Genomic DNA, 18,949 nt, shown 5'->3' with positions numbered 1-18,949 from the left:
GGAAGAAGAAGAGGAACAAGAAGGCGAAGAGGACGATGGAGCCCCTGATGCTTGTTTGAAACAAGAAGGAACCAGAGCTCACAGCGGTGGCATTTTCATGGGAGCCAGGGATCCCAAATCGAAGACAAATGGGGCTCGAAGCAGAGCAACCATGGTAATGGCAGAGGCGAGCATGATTGAGCGGAGGAACACGCGCCTCGCTATGGACCCATTGAGGATCTGAAATTTTAGGGTTTTCTTCTCCATGAAATTGAGAAGTTAAGGTTTTTTGCCGAAAGAAGTTTGAGTTGAGGATTGTTTGTTGTTGAAATTGAAAGCCAGAGAGGGAGAAATGAGAGGATTTAGCGAGTGAAAAACCTGGAGGATGAGAGGGGATGAGGAATTGGGTTTGCAGAATAAGAGGAGATGAGAGAGTGGTGGTGCGAGAGAAGAGAAGCTAGACATAAGTGTGGGTTTTTGGAGAAAAATTGATGGAAGTTTTGAAGGAGAAAATGCTGGATGTGGGTCTGGATGAAGAAATCAGTTCATGGATGTGGGGTGTTTGGATGAAGAAGAAGGGAATGAAATAGTGAGAACTATCTGGGTTTATGTTTATTGCATTTTGATGAATAAACATGGTATAAATAAATCTTTGTTCGTAATATTATTAATTGTTTGTGTAGCTTAACTGGTAAAGTGTGTGTTTTGCCACTTTCAAGTCCTGGGTTTGAATCTCCCCCACCCCTTTTGAAGTTTCTGATTTTTATTTAATGACGTGTCATCTGAGGAAATAAAAGAAAAATAAAAAAGAAAAGCCACGTCAGCCCCTCTGTTAGTTTCTTAACGTCAATTTGACGGAGGGGCATTCGCTATACTTTCTCAAAACATTGAGGGTACAAACGTCGACAAAATTAGAAGAGGGGTGCCAATTGCACGCCCCTGAAACATCAGGGGCACAAAATGCATTTAAGCCTAGAATTTAACATATGCGGGTAAAGAATTTCATAGCTTTTAATTTTATTTTTTAGAAATTATGTGGTTGGTCTACTTGGATGCGATTAAATCACTCTCAACTTCATATTAAAACTAGACCACGACCCGCGCGTTGCGTGGGCGTATACAACTGACTCAATAGGTAGGTAGTGAATTGCCATAATTTTTTTTATTATATTAATGGTCATTCTTAAGACATACAAAGTGTTATTTTAAACTAAGACCATGGTGTAATCAAAATATACTTTTGATTTAGAAATAAAATAGTCAAATACATGATATAAATTGTAGGAAATAAAATATAAGCTATGCATGAAATTGCTCTTTTTATTTTTTTGTCTTGTTATTCTTTTTGGCTTCCTCGTGGTGTTTGTATTGCTAACTTTGGTTCTCTTAGATGTGTTTGTCCTTAAGGTTTGAATCAAAATTTGTTCTTCATCAGAGGAAGTAATGACATATGTGTCGTTGATTTCTTCCTGATCAAATGATGCACATTGCCTCAGCTTTGTCGATGCTGCCTTTGTTTTCTTTTTGAACACCAATGGTTCTTCTTCTTCTTCAGATGATATTTGTTGTGGTGACATTGGATCCTTTTATAATCAAATGAAAGATATTTAGTATTTTGTTCAAAGTTAATAAAGCAATTATTTAAATAAGATTAAATGGGCAGAATAGAAGGCTTCTAAATTGTTAGTATTGCAGAACCAGAATCTAAGGGGAACCCATTGTTGAAGGGGAATATTTCTATATTCTTTCTATGTCCTCTAACCTCAAATACTATGTCAAAATAACACAAATCACATCATTAGATGAAAAATAAGAGTCAAAATTCAATCTTAGTACTGGATTTTTAAGTCTGAACCATAACATCTAATTGTTTCATCTGCTGCAATAATAATTAGAGAATATGAAAAGAAATCTTCTTATAGATCAAACTTTTCTCATAGAAGGTTAGCAAGAACCTAGAACACAAAATTTGTTCACAACTTCGTATAGAGCAAAATTTTCTCATAGAAGGTTAGTTTTGGTATCATAAAAATATGCGAACAATATTACACCATGATATAAAGTGGCATTAAACTCACCAAGGCATCGAAGCATCTCAACCACATGAGCTATTTCTGAATCCGGTTTCTTGGCAACCATCTTCATACGTCTCTTTAACCTCACTATATTGCTCCTTAATTTATGAAGGCCATATTTGAATTGGGGACAAATGTATCCCTCTTTAACCTCATTATATTGCTCCTTAATCTACGGAGGCCATATTCAAATTGGGGACAAATGTATCTCTGGACAAACACAGCAGATTCACTGTTATTCATGGCAGTACAACAACAAACAAAGAGAAAGATGCAAATGTGGATTGAAAGTGAATTGAATTTGTATGTCTATGCATATTTATACACACTAATGTGATAATTATTTTTAATCCTTTTCATAACGTTAAAATTTGAATTTCAACAAATTTGCATCCATTTAAGTGAATGTCAACAGATTATTCTTAGATATATAAGTGTGTTAACTATGTTTGAATTTTTCTTGTAACCTTCAGATTTGAATCACAAATACGTGACAGATAGTGTACAAATCTAGAGATTATATTTAGAAAAAATGACTATAAATATAGAGGCACGTAGAAAATTAGAAAAATGTCACTCTTTGAAACAACGGTGGTGGTCCGTCCCATATACAATTTTGAAACAGGCAGTCATCCTGCATAGAAAATGATATTACTATCAGTCCACCTCAATTGCTATATGCTAACACATATTGGCAGCAACAGGGAGATTGGCAGCACATTTGAAGCAGTGCTCATTTTGTTGGCTACATCATGAGCACATTACTTTCCTTTCTAAAGCTGACACTTACAAATATATACATGTACTGATTTAGATTTGAAAGTTTTAGATTGTTTCCCTGTTCAAAAAAAAGAATCCTATTAATTATGAAATTAAAAATTGAATAAATCAAAGAGAAAACCAGGATTACTATCAGCAATAAAAAGAGTCACTACTCCAAACTACTCCAATCTTGAGTATTGCAATCAGCAGTATTATGGTTTGTTGTATAAAAAACAGAGTAGGATTGGACACATGAACTAATCACAGGTTGAACAATCGTACTCAACTTCAGGTTTGGGAAAGTAACACTAACCACATAGCAATTGTTGTTTCAAATCGGATCAAACACTCAAATTCTCTAATAACTAGAAGCAAATGTAAGTTGAGAAAAAAATCTTCATTTATCACTTAACACGCATAAATATTCTTTGGGTCTCAATTAAGCAGAATTGAAAAACTAAAAATAGAGAGTAGCATTTTTCAAATAACATACCGGAAATTGGGGCATAGCAGATCCATTAGAGGCACAAGTCAGTGGCTCAAAGAGCATCAGCTGAAGGTTGAGATCGGAAGGAGGACACCGCTGCTGCGAGGACGCATGGAGGCGGAGGCGGGCGTCAATTGCTGATTCTGGACTCTGAGGATGCGACGCAGGGAGGTGGAGGCGTGCGTCAGTTGCTGCACTCGTTGATGCAGCAACAGTAGGAAGCCAGGACACAATTGGTCCTCTTGACGATTTTGCAACAGATGATAGTGCTAAGGTTATCTAAGACAACAGTTAGAGTAAAAGCTCAAAGCAGAAGGTTCTTTGCTTCAAATACCAAGCATATATTTCCTACCAGTTTGAAACTTGACCTGTTTTTAATTGAATCATCTCTAGTTGATCATAATTTTGGTTCAAGTCCAACAGACTATTGGAACTTTTTCCATAAAAGAAAAAATAAATAAGGAAACAATACCCTCACAAATGAGCTAGTAAAAAAAACCTCTCAAATGAAGAACCTATCGCATCAGCATGTAACAGAGGCTCCAACTCAGCAGAGGGTCCTGAACCACTCTATATGCCAAGGATTGGCGGGCACCAACCTGGGATCCCTCTGCACCAAGCGACTCGTGGCGAGATGATTAAAGGAATCGTTGGAGGCAATATGTGAAAGCAGAATATCTAGAGGCACCTGCATCTACTCAAAGGTCCAACTATTTCTTGCACACTAGAAAGCCCAAAGCATAGGCAAACTACTAAACTGAGTTCTAGTAAACTGTTTCTTGCGCAATGCCTTACGCAATGGAGGTTGTTTTCAACAACTCATTGGATTCAATACGAAAATATTTTTTCTAATTAAAGTTTTTTGACGGTGCTGCACATGGAGCTTCTAGCAATCTTTCATGGTTTGCAGATTGCTTGGAACCTGGGTCATCGTCAGGTGGATTGTTTTTTTTTTCAGATTCCTTGTTGCATGTTATCTTGATTCAAAAGCCCCCCTCTCATTTTCATGTGGATGTTGTTTTGGTTAGCTTTATCCTTGATTTGTTGATGCGGGATTGGGTTGTCTGGGTAGCTCATGTCTTGCGTGAAGGGAATGCCTGTGCAGATTTCTTGGCTAAAGCAGGAGCATCTTAGAAGCGTGATTTTTTCCTCCTCTAGGATCCCCCTCCTAGAATGGAGGCTTTGCTTTTGGCAGACTCTATGGGTTTTGTAAGAGTTAGGCAATAAGGGATTCTTTGTTGTTTTTTCCTTTTGTTCTCTTTGTTGTTAAGCATAAAAAAAAGTGTTACATATGTGTAATTTGATACATCCCATATATATCCAAAATTGTTATTGTTTTAGGTTTTATTAACCTATATCATTTATTATTCTCTAAAGCTTTCAATAACTTTTTTTATACAAGCAACAAAAGAGAAAAGCAAAAAAGAAACAGCATAAGAGGACTAGGGCCTCAAGACGCTAGTTCCAACAGCATCCGCAAGCAGCAGAGGAACAAGCTCTAGTGGGGGATCCTGCAGCAAGCAAAAATCTAAACCTTGGCTAGCATCTGCCTTAGCCAAACGATCGGCACACGCATTCCCTTCGCGCAGGGTATGAAGCAGACGAACCTCCCAATCCCTCTGAATAAGGTCCCTGATGCAACCAACTAGCCCAACAAGCTCATGGAACATCAAAGGAGGATGATGGACCAGAGAGATCGCTAGTTGAGAATCAGAAAAACACACAAGCTGCCAGTAACCCATGTTCCAAGTTTGAAGCAAACCACGGTAAATCACCATAAGCTCCAGGTGAAGAACTGAAGCACTACGACCAAAAACTATAAATCCAAAATTATACGCGCCAGTACTATCATGAAGACAACCGCCATATCCACTGCTATCAACCGCAGCACCACGACTGCTATCACAGTTCAAAGCCACCTATAGGGTCGCTGGTTGGGTCCAAGCCGCCCAACGAGGAGGCTGAGTCTGCGAGGCCACCACCCAACCCCGCTGAAACTCACCCCTAAGTTGGACCACCCAAGACAGCACCGCATCGTCTGCCATCACCCGCTGCTCCATGACTGCTATATTTCGCGCGTTCCAAATAGCCCACAAGGTAGCAAGCGTAGTGTGTTCTTCAGAACGAAGACACCTGGCCGCCCACTCCAAAGGATCACCTGTCAACGCAAAGGGGGTAAGAGTGGGGAGTCCAAGCCGCATCCAAATCCGCCGAGCATAGAAATAATCTCGAAGGCAATGGGCCACCATCTCTAAATAAAGATGACATTGGGAACACAGAGGAGAGGTCGACATGTTACGCCGGAAGCGGAGCTGATTGGTGGGAAGAGCATCCCTTCCGATGAGCCACACCAAGAAGCAAACCTTGAAAGGCGCCGAAAGCTTCCAAATCCCCTTCTAGGAACCTTCTCGGGCTGATTGACCAGTCCCTCCTACATCAGATACAACCTTATACATAAGCCAATGAAAACCCGACCTCACAGAAAACTCACCCGAAGCATCTCCCTTCCAAGTGTAACAATCCGAAATATTACCATGCATCAAAACCGAGGACTGGTAGATGACCTCTTGAAGCTCAGTAGGTAGGAGAGTGTAGAGACCCGAGAGATTCCTCCTTCCTTCACCATCTACAACATCACAGATCCTGACTTCCAGGTCATGAATATCCACCCAAGGAACTCTGTCACATAGATTGTACCTGCCCAACCAATCTAAGAACCAAAAGGAAGAGTTACCATTTCCAATTTTAAACGAAAATCCATCTCTTAACTGATCAAGCGCTCGAGATATGGATCTCCAAACCGTAGAGCCTCCAGACGGATCAGATGACAAAAGAATCCCATGAACAACATACTTCCCTTTCAGCAGAGTAACCCAAGGCTTACTCTCCCCCTTAATGATCTGCCACACATTTTTTCCCAGAAGAGCCACATTATGATCCCTGTCTTTTCTGAGACCAAGACAGCCTCGCTCCTTCAGCTGAGTGATAGACTCCCAACCCACAAGATGGATACCTCTGGCCGTTGTGCCCTTCCAAATAAATCTCTGAATGCTAGCATCAATGTCATCACAAATACCTTGAGGGATCCAAAGGTTATGCATACAATATGTGGGCATAGAGGAAAGAACTGACTAAGTAAGAGGGAGCCGACCCGCCTTGTTCAGCAGTCTATTCTTCCACGAAGAAATTCCGGGATTGACTCTATCCACCATAAATCGAAAGTCTCTCAATGTTGCCCCTCTATTAAAAATGGGAAAACCCAAATAGCGACCAATTTCTCCAGTAAATTGGATACCAGTTGATAGCAATTCCGCAAGTGTACGGATTGATCGAAGTAATAAAAAGATATCGAACCACAGAGATAGTTGTTTATCAATTTGTTCTAAGAGTTTTGTGTTCATAATGTGAAAAAGAAAGCAATATAAGTTTGAGGTTTTGTTGTGTTTAACACACTTTTGATGAAAAACAAGAATTGTAATTCAGATAAAAAAGTACCCTGGGTAAAGTTTCACTTAATCCAATTATGTTTCTTACAACCAAATCCTTATATGAACTTTAGAACCCCTTCTATGGTCATGTAGCCTTTACCTTCACTTGTTAATACCTTAATCAAGCAAATCATTCAATCTCAGGTTGCTAAGCCTAATACCTTAGTACCTAGTCAATTCAATTGAAGAATTATTGTTCTATGTTCAGGCCAACATAATAAGTTCCCACCCTTATACCTAAGTGGTAGCAAACAAATCAATCTAATCGCAAGTCCCTTAGTTCTTACCAACTACCGTTGTGCAAGAAGAAAGCCAAACACTTGCATGCATTCAAGAGAGTATTGAAACAGAGAAGAGATACATAGAAATGAAACTTTATTCATATAATAAACTCAGAAGTTCAAACCATAATAAGAACTAAGGTTCACTTTACCCAAAGTACAAAGATAATTAGCCAAGCATGGCAAAGGAATTCATAATGCAAATTAAAAGAACAAAAACCTGAAACAAGAGTGCCAAGAAGCCTCCCACAAGCTCCAAGAACCTAAACTCTAAGTTTTGTTCAAAAAGTTCCAAGATACCTAAAAGAAATAACAAAATCCCTATTTATAGAGTTTCCAGCAGTAATCCACGCATGTGCGTGGCCTCCTCCACGCACATGCGTGGGAAAAACGCTCAAAATCGCACAATTCGCAGCATCAGGTTTTGCCTCCACGCATGTGCGTGGATCAGGCGGCGCACATGCGTGGGCATCAGGTTTATCCAAGGAGAGGCCTGGATGTGGATGTTATATGTCCGGTTTGTGGAGAGAATGAAGAAACAACTGAGCATGCTTTATTTTTCTGTCCCTTTGTTATGCGTATGTGGTTTGTTTCTCCTTTGGCTTTGACGTTTGTAATGCAGCAAGAAAATTTCTCCTTGAAGGGGTGGCTGATGAGTCTAATGGAGGTGCGGGATGAGTGGGTGGTTGATCAAGTTTTTTGTATGTGTTGGGCGATTTGGGAGCGAATGAACCACTGGTTGTTTGAGCAGCGCTTAGCAACAATGGAGCAGACTTTGCATAGAGCTCAGACGCTTGTTGCAATCCAAAATGCTGATATGGAACTGGATTCTTGGCTGAATGCAGGGGGCAGTGGGTGAGGAGCAACAGCCGCAAACATGACGTTGTTGCAGCGAGGTTGGGCTGTCCACGGTCGTAGCAGCTCGCGTATTACAGTAGAGGGTGTGGCAACCTCCTCCACGAGGAGTGATCAATGTTAATGTGGATGTTGCAATGCCCCAAGGATCGACGATGGGCATGGGAATGGTAGCGAGGAACGATAGGGGACTGCTGATGGCTACATTAGCTGGAAAACAACATGGTACTTATGATGTGGCTATGGCAGAAGCTATGGGAGTAAGATGGGCTATGCAACTTGCATTGGAGCTTGGTTTTCGGGATGTGATGTTCGAAACAAATAGCTTGACGGTCTACAATAATTGGTCACGTCCGGGAGACAACCGCTCTTATTTGGGCGCTGCTATTGCAGATTGTGTTTTTATGTCGTGTTATTTTGCTTCGTTTCGTTTTATGCATGTTCGTAGGACTGGTAATTTAGCCGCTGACTTTATGACTAAATATGTTATTTCTTATCCATGTTTTGTGTGGATTGATGACTACCCACCCGGTTTGGGAGGTATTCTATCATCTGATGTAGCTAGTATTGTTTTTGAATAAATGAGTGCCATTGATTATAGAAAGATATAGGTGTTAATGGCAAAGCATGGTTTCACCATACCCACGAATAATTTTCCGACGTTATAGCCTTCAGCACCTGTTTGGTGGACAGGATAAACAAACAAGATATTATACTGCAATCGTATCTTGCTCTAATTTGTTGTTGGTTAGAATAAGGCAATCGTGTCATTATCAAATGATGCTTATCAGGAGTAAAAGTTATCTCGAGAGAGATCTGGGCTAGAATTATCCTAAAAGGATAACATTCTTCTATTCTTTTTTTCCAAAAATTCAATTATTTCAAAATTTATATTTTATATAATTTATATTATTATTAATTAATAAATATAAAAATTTTAATTTTAATAATATATTAATTTTATTATTTATCAAGTAAAGTTTTTTTGCCGAGTTAAAATTATTTAGTTACTCGTAAATTTAATTAAAATATGATATAAATTTTTAACTGTGATATTATTTAATTTAATCACATAAAATAATTAAATTATCATTATCACTTGCTAACACTTATTATTTTAATTGAATTTACTACTTGTTTTATTATCATAAAAATAAATAAAACAATTATTCACTAGCAATTGAATAACAGACTATTCACTTAAAAATAGGATATGTTAATAGTAAATATAGACTAATTTTATATTATTTAAAATTATTTCTCTACATATATAATAATTTATAATTTAAATATAAAGCACTTTTGAAATTTTTAATTATATTTTTTAATTTAATAAATTTTATTGTTTTTTTTACTTTACACTACAAAGTTAAAACCAATCGGTTGACTATTTATTTTTTTATTAAAATAGGCTCCCTTGAAAAAAAATTAAAATATACTAATTAATTAAAATTTAATTTTCGTTAATTTTAAAACATAGGCTCATTTACAAAAATGTTAAAAAAAATAAATTTAATAAAATAATCACTTTTTTTAAAGTTAGTTTAGAAAATTAATTTTTAAATTTTTTTATGTATCTTTTAATCAAAAGAAAATTTAATACATTTTTCATTGTTTATATCATATCCTATCAATATCCTGCTCAGGTTAAACACAAAATATGATAAGAGTTTATTATGCTCTTTTCATGTTCTACCTTTATCCAACTCTTTATTATATCATGTTCTTATCATATCTTGACCACCAAATAACAAATAAACACAGGGCCTACAATGTTTCAAGTTTCAAAATAAATGAAATTTTCCTTAAAATCAACTAGTTTCTGTCGATGATGTTCACTCAATTAAATTGTCCATTGAGAAAAGGGTGAAAAAATCAAATGTAATCTTTCAATTTAACCAAGTCATTTATTACAAGTCTTTTATTGTAAGAGATAACATTGACCTGTTTAGTGATTATGGTAGGATAAGAGTAGGATAAGTCAAAGAATTGGATAATGACAAGATATGATAAGAACATAATAGACTCTTATCCTATATATCATGTTGTTATTTGCATCTATATATAAATGGTAGACCTTACCCATGAGAGAATATATACTAGCTAGAGAGAGCATAAGGCTAACTAGCTTCATAGACTTAAAGACCAGCAAAAACATAATGGCTAAAATTATCTATGGATTTCTTCTCATATTTGCCATGACTTATGTCATTCAACTTGTCACTGTAAGTGAACTCTCTTAACTTACGCTTTCACAATCACATGTTACACCAATGAACATGTAATTGCTATTTACTTTCCCTTGACATCATACTAACATATGGTTTTTTTTCCTTTACAGGCGGGCGGTGAAGGATCACTTACTCCCGATCGTACTAATTCTAGCTTTTAATTTTATTCTATTTTTATGTAGATAAGAGAATTTGACGCAAATTAATTTAATTTATTAATTTTGTTGACCAATCTAAATTATGTTTTTCAGAATGCCCTGGTGCATGCGATGTTCGTTGCTCAGCCACTCAATACAAGAAGGCTTGTTTGACCTACTGTAACTTATGTTGTAATAAATGTTTATGTGTCCCATCAGGAACATATGGTCATAAGGAAGAATGTCCATGCTACAATAACTGGAAGACCCAAGAAGGAGGACCAAAGTGCCCATAATTCAAGTTTATTTGTGGTTATATATTGTTGGTCATGCAAGTGGCATTTTCCTAATTAGTTTAAATAAATGTTGTTTGATTTTGCTCGTTTTATTTATCTACAACAATGATATGTTCGCACTTCATTTTTTATGCAATTCATTTTCACCCATTTTTATACTAACATCCTACAACCAATGGTGGTCTTGCTTGGTTTATAATGAAAATATAAAAATATAAAAATTGAAAAATAAAATAAAAATATAATTTTAAACAATATTGAACATAACAAAATTCAAATCCTTTGACTAATTTCAGTATATTTGATGATAAGTGTGGATTAAAAGCACATAATTATTATTGCATAAATAATAAAATATGAATTCATATTATTTAAAACATATGTACAATTTTATTCATGAATTACATGATCAAATAAAAGAATAAATATTAAAAATAAATAAAATAACGGGCAATAATTATGAGAGTGAAAACTTCACAAAAAGTGAAAAAATTAGGATGCCGGTATACAATTGTGAAGTACAACCATACATGATATGATATGACATAATACAACATTAGGACGCCAGGATACTATTGATCCCTCAATTTGTTTTTTTGAGATCAATCCAAGTGACTTCACTTTAGCTTGCATGACCAATTTTCCGCTGAGACAGCCATCCCCCGGGTGAGCCCCCTACAAGAAGAGTGTTCATTGGTTTTGGCTTGAGCTCCGGTCACCAGAGGTGGAGGTAAAATGTGTGACAGATCGGAAGCAATGTTTCAGGCTTGAGCTCTGGGTACCATATTAGAAACTAAATAAAGACAGAATTTATCATATTCATCTTAATCAGCTAGTACAAAGTAAAACTATATTTATAGCTTGTACAATCTTTACCTAGAAGCTATTGAACAATTACAACAGAATCCTAACTCAGCATAACAGAATGCTGAGTTAGCATAACAGAACACATGAACAAAAACTCAACTAACTAAAATGCTGAGTTAGCATAACAGAACACATGAACAGAAACTCAACTAACTAAAATGCTGACTTAGCTTTTATAATAATTTACATAACTGCAATAGATTCTAACAGATAGAACATCGTACATGTCTCAGCTTTTATATATTATAATAGATGTTATGAACATCTAGTGAAACATGCACTTAAAGTTTGTTAGTGTATTTGCAGTTTCTATGTTAGTCCTCTAATTTTGGCAAGTTCAGACTCCTACTCAATCTGCCATTTGATTGTGGAAATTAACTAATACACAACTTCACTTTTCTTCAAACTAATTTTGAAGTGTGCAGCACCAAAAAATAGCAGGTTCTAACACTTGCCAAGGTGCACCACTTTATGAGTCCTCTGCATGTCCCTCTTTTGCTTCTTTTTGGGGAATCATTGATTCAGTGACCCTTGGCTGCAACAAGTCCTCATTGTCATCACCACTATTTCCCTTCTCAACCTAATTTGTTGACACTTTTAGAAGAATTTTACTCATTTTGAGCTATCATTTGGTTTATCTGCATTTGATGCATTAAAATCCTCTTGATCATTCATGTGATATGTTGCTAACATGATCAACTTCTCTTTCTGGTTCAGATAAAACCATGGTTTCATGATTCTTGTTAAATTCTTGGTCAGTAGCGTCATCCTTGTTCATCTTTTCAGATTCTCCTATGGTATCTTCAGCATTATTGGTTACTTCAGTGACCATTGGTAGTGGAGAATCTTCAGAGATGTCATCTTTGTCCAAATTTTCCTTCTCTAAATGATCTTTAACCTCTTGCTTTGACTCACTTTGCAAATAGTTCACTTCTTCTGAGCAATGATTCTCCTTGTTCTTTTCACTCAACTTGTCCCTTTCCTCTTCTGGTATGCATGATGATAGTAGGGTTTCATTCTCATTCAAGTCATTGTGTTTTCCTTCAAAATCATTGGCAGAACTCGTGCCTGTTTCATCAGCGTTGATAAATTTTTCTGTGCTAGCCTCCTCTCTCACTGACGCTTGGGATTTTTCTTCATTCTCTCTGTGAATTTCTGAGGATGATTCTAGCATTAAAGAAATCAATGGCACCTGCTCAGTTTCACAGCAAAGATTTATACTGTAAGTGTATTGTCTAATCTACTAACATTTTTTGAGTTCAAAATATTCATATGTTACCTTGTCATCAAATAATTCTCTAGATTTCTCCTTCATATCCTGTGAAGTAATCAACCCTTCTAGTCCAGGGGGTTCAGCTGAAGCATCCTGTACCTTTAGAGGGGTAAATTTGTCTTCATTGTTCTCATCATTTTTCAACTTATTTTCATCTTCCTTACTGCAAACTTCTTCACCATTCATCTTGCTAGAAATATTTGGCTCCTGGTCAATATCACAAAATACATGATAGTTAAGACTTGAAGCTCTTCTATTTTTGTTCGTTGGGAAAGGAAAACTAAGCATGTTCAAATGATGTTCTGATTTGTGGTGTCTGCCAAATATACAAACATTATTAAGATATGATGCAAACCAATCATATAAAACCTTGGCCTTCCAGCCTATTGACAGTGCACTCAACCATTTAAGCATGACTGCATGAGACTAGATTGTCCTCTCACTTGTTATGAAGCTATAATATGAGTGTGTTTGGGTAAGAAACTAAATTAAGATCACATAAGCACTTATTCATAAGCTAATTTGTGAAATTTATTGAAATAAACTCAAAATATGTTATAGAAAATAAGCTCAGTACAGATTATATGAATGTCATAAGCTACTTACATAAGCTCTCTCAAACACTTGCATAAGCGCATATGCTAAGGTAAGCTCACATAAGCTTTTATGCTATAAGAGAAGCTCGTGTAAGCTCTTCCTAACAAGGTCTGTGTCAATATAACAAAAACAATGACAAAAGCCTTTTCCCACTAGGTGGGGTTGGTTATATAGATCTAACAACACCATTTGTCCTATTTAAAATATTGCCTAATGAGATTTAAATCAAAATCGCCCCTGAAGGTTTGAATTGTATCTATGATATGTCCATGATGAGTAACTTTTTAAAATATATGAAGAGCAAATAATGAACCACAATTCACACCTGAGAATGACTTGAGTTATTGTTTTGTGATTTATAAGTTGGATCACCCGTTGGAGGCTGAATATTTTGAGGCATGGAGTCATAAGGTGGAGCTTCACCATTTAATGTTTCTTGTACCATATCTTCCATGTTAGGTTGTTGAACTCCTTGGTGTATCTCTTGATTGTTAGCAGATGAGGAAACTTGGTCTGCCATGTTCTTCTGTGGTATGGGCAATACAGACCTTGGTGATGATGATGAACTTGAGCTGATGGAGACTTCACCAGTTGCTTCTTGTCGCGCAACTGATGTGTTATCTTCATTACTTCTTGTGTCTTGTGTGTTATCTTGCTCAGTGGATTCTAGGTTATTCACATCATTAATAACTGGTGCCTTACGAAGTAAATTCTCTGACTGGTTACTCCATTCCTGTTGAACAATTAATAACTTTTTCAAAATGACAACAAAAAATATCAACTTCATCTCACCAATTAGCTTCCATAGTAAACAAATGAAATTTTAAGTGCACAAGGCAAAAAAAGTGTTTAAGTATGAAATCAGAAAAGTCCCTTTCCCTTGTAAGTGAATAAAATATGTTCACTATTTGTAAAAGCCAAGACAGACAAAAGTGTTAGAAAAATGTATTTTCGATGGTGTTTGTCTTCCATTGATTTCAACACATTGGTTGAGTGGTATCCTGATGTTCCTAGATTATCCATTTTGTGATCAGTGATACTGTTTAAGCCCCCCAAAAATATTTATTGTGTATTCTTCAATTAGTAACTGTTGATTTTGCTTATATATTCAATCCCCCCCACCCCTCTACCAAATTTTCCTGGTTCCGTCCCTGATGATATGTGTGCTTGAATAGCATAACTGTAGTTGATATGAATCTTAACAGGTTTGAACCATTATAGCTTTTCATGCAAGGGATATAGTAGCACCAAAATTACTCGCCTCTAGTTTTTCTGAATTTATTGCATTAGGTGAATGATTAGCTTGAGTATCCATCAATTGCATCAACCTCTTCCAACGTGATAACACATGTGAAGAAGGGGAAGGTTTGTCTGATCCATTTTCACTCACATAATCTTTCATATTACCAAAGATGTTATGATCACTGCTTACTGCATGGGTTGGAGTATCTTCAGGCATGTCAGACCTTGAGGACATAGAGCTCACATCAGCTGCATTTTGGATAGACATTGGTGAACCAAAATCCCTCCAATTGTTTCCTTCTAAAACATCATGCTCACTAGCTCCATGTACTTCTCTTGAATGGAGTGATGCTCCCCACATATCTTCACTGCCAGAAGTAACATCTTTATCAGCATCCCCATCATCATACACTATAGATGATTCTCCGTCTGTGCTTGTGATTAACTCATGACTCTCAATATCAGATGTGAGTCTTGATGATCCAACTTCAGAAACCTCCACTTGCAAGTCAGAAGCTAATGAACATGATGGTGTGTGACAAATGCTCCTACCATTAAAAGACAATTCTTCCTTGTTCTTACCAACAGGAGTTGAAAGAGATTCATACAAAGAATCATTTATGTTAGTAGCACTATTACTAGATATTGGAAAATCAAGGACAGTTTCCTGAGGGTTAGAAGAAGCACTTGATCCTTGCTTCCCTGAAATTACAACACTTTCGACATTTGGTGTTATTAGAATTAAGTTTGAGTCATTTGTATGGTCTAACTTAGACTTAGCTGCATCAGCATTGTGGATTTCTTCACCTCTCAGGCCAGCCATATGAGTTTTACATTTCCCATCCTCTTTATGTGTGGTTTCCTCTTCTTCATATGGTGGTCTAGGAGGTTTTTCATTTTCACTGCTTTCTTTGGAGATAAATTGTTCAGGCATGTCATGATTTCCATAACCTGCAAAAGAAAAATAAATTCAATCTCATTATCAAATTTTGTGCAATTTCCTTGACTATAAAACCAAAGACGTGAGGGATTAGGATCCTCTCACATGGAAAATTGATCATGTTCCCTCATGTTGAAATTTTATGTCTATCTATCTTAGGCAGAGCCATCCGTGCATTTATAGAGAGAGAAATAGACACAGTATTTCACTTGACATTGTCATGTGACATGAGAGGATCCTAAGCCAGAGGCGTGAGGGATTAGGATCCTCTTATGTGGAAACTTCATCTTGTTCCCCATGTTGAAATTTTGTGTCTATCTCTCACTTCATATGTATTAAATACGCAGAACCCTTTGGACATTTATATAGAGAGAGATGAACACAAAGTTTCACTTGAGATTGTCTGACATTAGAGGATCCTAATCTATAGAGGTGAGAGTGTAAAAGAAAGTATGGGAGAAAATAAAGTGGTTATGACCTGGAAGCATTCTAACTGTTGGGTATACCAGCCTTTTCTCCCTAGCATCAGGGTCTTGTCTAGGTTCTAATAGCAAGTCCTTGCTTGTGAATTCTATATTGAAACTGCCCCCTGTGAGAATGGGTTTCTCTTCAAAAGGATCATAAGGAATATCAAATGGGCTTCTCAAAGCAGATGGGGCAGAACCAGGCATTTCTATGCTATCAATCCCTTCAAACTCTCTTGGAGAATCAAAAGGGTTCACTCTTGTAATGAAAAGTGGTGCAATTAGGCTTGGTTTAATTGTTTTTGCATTTATTAGACCCTTCTCAAGCTGCATCTTCAATTGTTTTCTTGCTCTTCTTCTTGCTATGAGACTCTCCAGCCTTTTGGTTCTCTCCATCTCACAATCCCCAAGGTCCATTTGATTTTTCTGATCATCCCCTAAAAATTCTTTGTTACCATCCTCTTGTGCTTTTTTCTCATCCTCCCTTTTTCCTATCTTTTTCTCTATTTCCTCACAACTAGCATCACAAGTCACCAAGTCCACCATTGAAGGTTCAGAAAACAATGGTTGTTGTGTAGGAGCCTCAAGCTTGTTTCCTGAAAACTTATAATCCGAAATGTCAAGTTCTGTCTCAAAAAACTTAGCTCTTCTCATATCTATGTTCCTATTAGTGAATTCGTTACGAAACACCTCTGATAAATCCTTAGCTTTTTCCTCTAAACCACCATACACATCCAACTTCTTCCTTGTGAAATTTCTTCTTCTGCTTGTTGCACTGTGTGATGGACATTTGTAAAGAAATCCACGCCTCTCATTCCTGAACATCTTTGGTTGTTTTTTTGGTTCAACCCTTTCCTTCTCACCCTTCTTCTGGACATACTTAAGTTGTGTTTGCTCAGAACTCCAAAAGATTCTAACCAAAATGGCAGTGCACACAAGATATGGGGACAAGAAAACCACCAAGTTGTAAATATAAGATAGAAATATATACATGATGAATAGGATTGACAAAGCACCCCAAAACAATGGATGCTTTTTCATATAAGTGTAGCTATTCTCAACTGAAACCTGAAGCATTATGAACAACCGAATTTGAATGTCCTTTGCATTCAAACCCATCTTTGTTTTTTTTTTTTTTCTGTATAATGTTGGTAGGTACAAAGAATTCAATGTCCTGGTTGCATGTATTTTTTTTCTCAAATGGGGGACATTTTAGCCATTCCCAGATTCAAACAAGTAATGATAATCATCATAGTAATCATCAAATGAGATTGACATGTTAGTTAGAAACCCCCATTGAAGAAACATTTAAGATAATGTGGCTTTGGATAGGAAGCTAACAAAGTGGAATATGTTAATGTAAATGGTGTTCTAGCTGAAGAACAATCTAATTAGATCAATGATGGAAATTGAAAATGCTGCATTGAATGTGATTTTTTAACTGAGTCCATAGAAACCATCCATAAAATTGAAAAACTAAAGAAGGAATAAAAGAGAAAATTGGTAAACTAGGTTCCAAATTATGGTCAGAAGTGAAAAGTTCTTTGACCTCCCCCCTAACAAATGGTTAGCCGTTGAACCATAATTTAGTTCTTCTTTTTTAGGACACTTTTCGTTTGGCTGAAAATTTCATAGGACCCTCAAATTTAGGAATTATATTATGTGTTTCTTATCCATTTTGATAACCGCAAACATAGGACAAAATATATACAAGATTACTGACAGTTTCACAAGTCCAAGTTCCATCACTGCATAGTGTGGATTAGGATCCATCAGTGATGTGCAGTACACTATAGTTGGATTAGGATCGTGACAATTACTGCTGAGAATTTCAGCGGTTGAAATTGTCTTTTATGATAAATGATTGCGGTAACGGTAGTAAGATGCCCAAATAGTTAGACATCTCATACATTCAATTTTTCTTTGTATCTCTATTTACTTATCATCTTATATCATATATCACATCCAAATATCCAATATTTCTTTCAATTCTCTTCATTTCCCATTCGGGGTATTTACGTATGTATTTTTACTATGCGACTCACTAATTATTTTCCAAAATATTAATATCATACATGGTTTAGCAATTAGCGAGTTCTTTTTGTTTAGATTTGTACTTTTGGTAAGGCTGTAGAAGAATTTTTTTCCTAATGTATTCCCACAACTGGTAGTCATGAGATTGATCTCATTGAGACTCAAAGATTACATCAAGTGGGTAGACCTCTCACAACAAATCATTCTCCATACGCATCGTCAAATGATTGAACTCTAGGAGTGGAGTGGGTAGCTTACATGATAGAGCTAAGGATAATTGCAGGTGAAGGGTCAGGGTTCGAACCCTGAAGAGGGATAATTTGTACTAATTTACTAACAACTAACATTTGTCAATAAGAAAAATGATCGAACTCTAAATTAAATGCTTAAAGAGTCTAACTACCTACCAATACCAATTGTATTAGACCTTGTTAATGACGTAGAAAATATTAGTCTCCACAATTTATTCACTTTACCAACTCTTTTTATCTTTATTTTTCTTACTACTAATAATCATAACATAAAAGTGCTAATTTACCTCAAATTTTGTATTCTAGTTATTTATAAATAGTTTCATTGAATTATTTGCATTATAAAAGTTACCAAATGGAAATTTTAAGAATTAGATCTATTAATCTACTTTCCCATGTACCAACAAAAAAGCTCTATTAGTCTCGGTCAAGCTGAGGCTAATGAGAAAAAGGTTGATGCAAAACGTCATTTAATGTTAGGTTGTGGCCGATGCTCACCAGGTCAGCACAAACACAGTAGAGTCGGCCTTGTGATCGATGATAACTTAGTGTCAAATAAGCTGGCGTTGTTCACTTGGCAGAAATGTTGACGCTAACGTAGCTGAATTAGCGTCGGCTAGGCCAACGCAAATTATAAAAGTAAAAATGTTAATTTTTTGCTTTATCATTGACTTGACTCATGTTTTTATG

The 18,949-nt window shown here is 36.4% G+C and overlaps 2 protein-coding genes and 1 long non-coding RNA gene across 5 annotated transcripts; 1 reads left to right on the top strand and 2 right to left on the bottom strand.

Moving 5' to 3' along the window:
* Positions 1–1,212: 1,212 nt before the first annotated feature.
* LOC130734020 (uncharacterized) lies at positions 1,213–3,809 on the bottom strand. 2 transcript variants are annotated; one of them, XR_009017715.1, is made up of 3 exons: positions 3,310–3,809; positions 2,058–2,688; positions 1,213–1,562 (listed from the first exon to the last, which is right to left on the bottom strand). It is a non-coding gene; the product is annotated as an uncharacterized LOC130734020 (long non-coding RNA). The 2 variants fall into 2 exon arrangements; XR_009017716.1 differs by having other exon boundaries at positions 2,058–2,264.
* Positions 3,810–10,042: 6,233 nt separating this feature from the next.
* LOC130731688 (gibberellin-regulated protein 12-like) lies at positions 10,043–10,724 on the top strand. Its single transcript, XM_057583948.1, has 3 exons — positions 10,043–10,152; positions 10,269–10,299; positions 10,410–10,724. Exons 1-3 carry the CDS (start codon positions 10,087–10,089, stop codon positions 10,589–10,591), a joined length of 279 nt encoding a protein of 92 aa, XP_057439931.1. The 5' UTR covers positions 10,043–10,086; the 3' UTR covers positions 10,592–10,724.
* A 372-nt stretch (positions 10,725–11,096) lies between these two features.
* Positions 11,097–17,474, bottom strand: LOC130734019 (uncharacterized). Of its 2 annotated transcripts, none has more exons than XM_057586308.1 (5): positions 15,989–17,474; positions 14,590–15,521; positions 13,654–14,061; positions 12,738–12,938; positions 11,097–12,650 (listed from the first exon to the last, which is right to left on the bottom strand). In XM_057586308.1, the coding sequence occupies exons 1-5, from the start codon at positions 17,091–17,093 to the stop codon at positions 12,126–12,128; spliced, it is 3,171 nt and encodes a 1,056-aa protein (XP_057442291.1). In that variant the 5' UTR covers positions 17,094–17,474; the 3' UTR covers positions 11,097–12,125. The 2 variants fall into 2 exon arrangements, with proteins under 2 accessions (XP_057442291.1, XP_057442292.1); XM_057586309.1 differs by having other exon boundaries at positions 14,761–15,521.
* Positions 17,475–18,949: the final 1,475 nt, after the last annotated feature.

The sequence above is a fragment of the Lotus japonicus genome, chromosome 1 (assembly GCF_012489685.1).
Source record: "Lotus japonicus ecotype B-129 chromosome 1, LjGifu_v1.2".
In the NCBI taxonomy this organism is placed as follows: Eukaryota; Viridiplantae; Streptophyta; class Magnoliopsida; order Fabales; family Fabaceae; genus Lotus; species Lotus japonicus.
This window is presented reverse-complemented; position numbering and strand designations above follow the sequence as displayed.

Coding starts and splice junctions, on each gene's coding strand:
- LOC130731688 (XM_057583948.1), top strand. CDS start 10,087: ATGGCTAAAATTATCTATGGATTTCTTCTCATATTTGCCATGACTTAT. Junction 10,153..10,268: donor ATGTCATTCAACTTGTCACT/GTAAGTGAACTC, acceptor TTTCCTTTACAG/GCGGGCGGTGAAGGATCACT. Junction 10,300..10,409: donor AGGATCACTTACTCCCGATC/GTACTAATTCTA, acceptor TATGTTTTTCAG/AATGCCCTGGTGCATGCGAT.
- LOC130734019 (XM_057586308.1), bottom strand. CDS start 17,093: ATGGGTTTGAATGCAAAGGACATTCAAATTCGGTTGTTCATAATGCTT. Junction 14,062..14,589: donor TAAATTCAGAAAAACTAGAG/GCGAGTAATTTT, acceptor ATTGTTCAACAG/GAATGGAGTAACCAGTCAGA. Junction 12,651..12,737: donor GAGAATTATTTGATGACAAG/GTAACATATGAA, acceptor GAAACTGAGCAG/GTGCCATTGATTTCTTTAAT.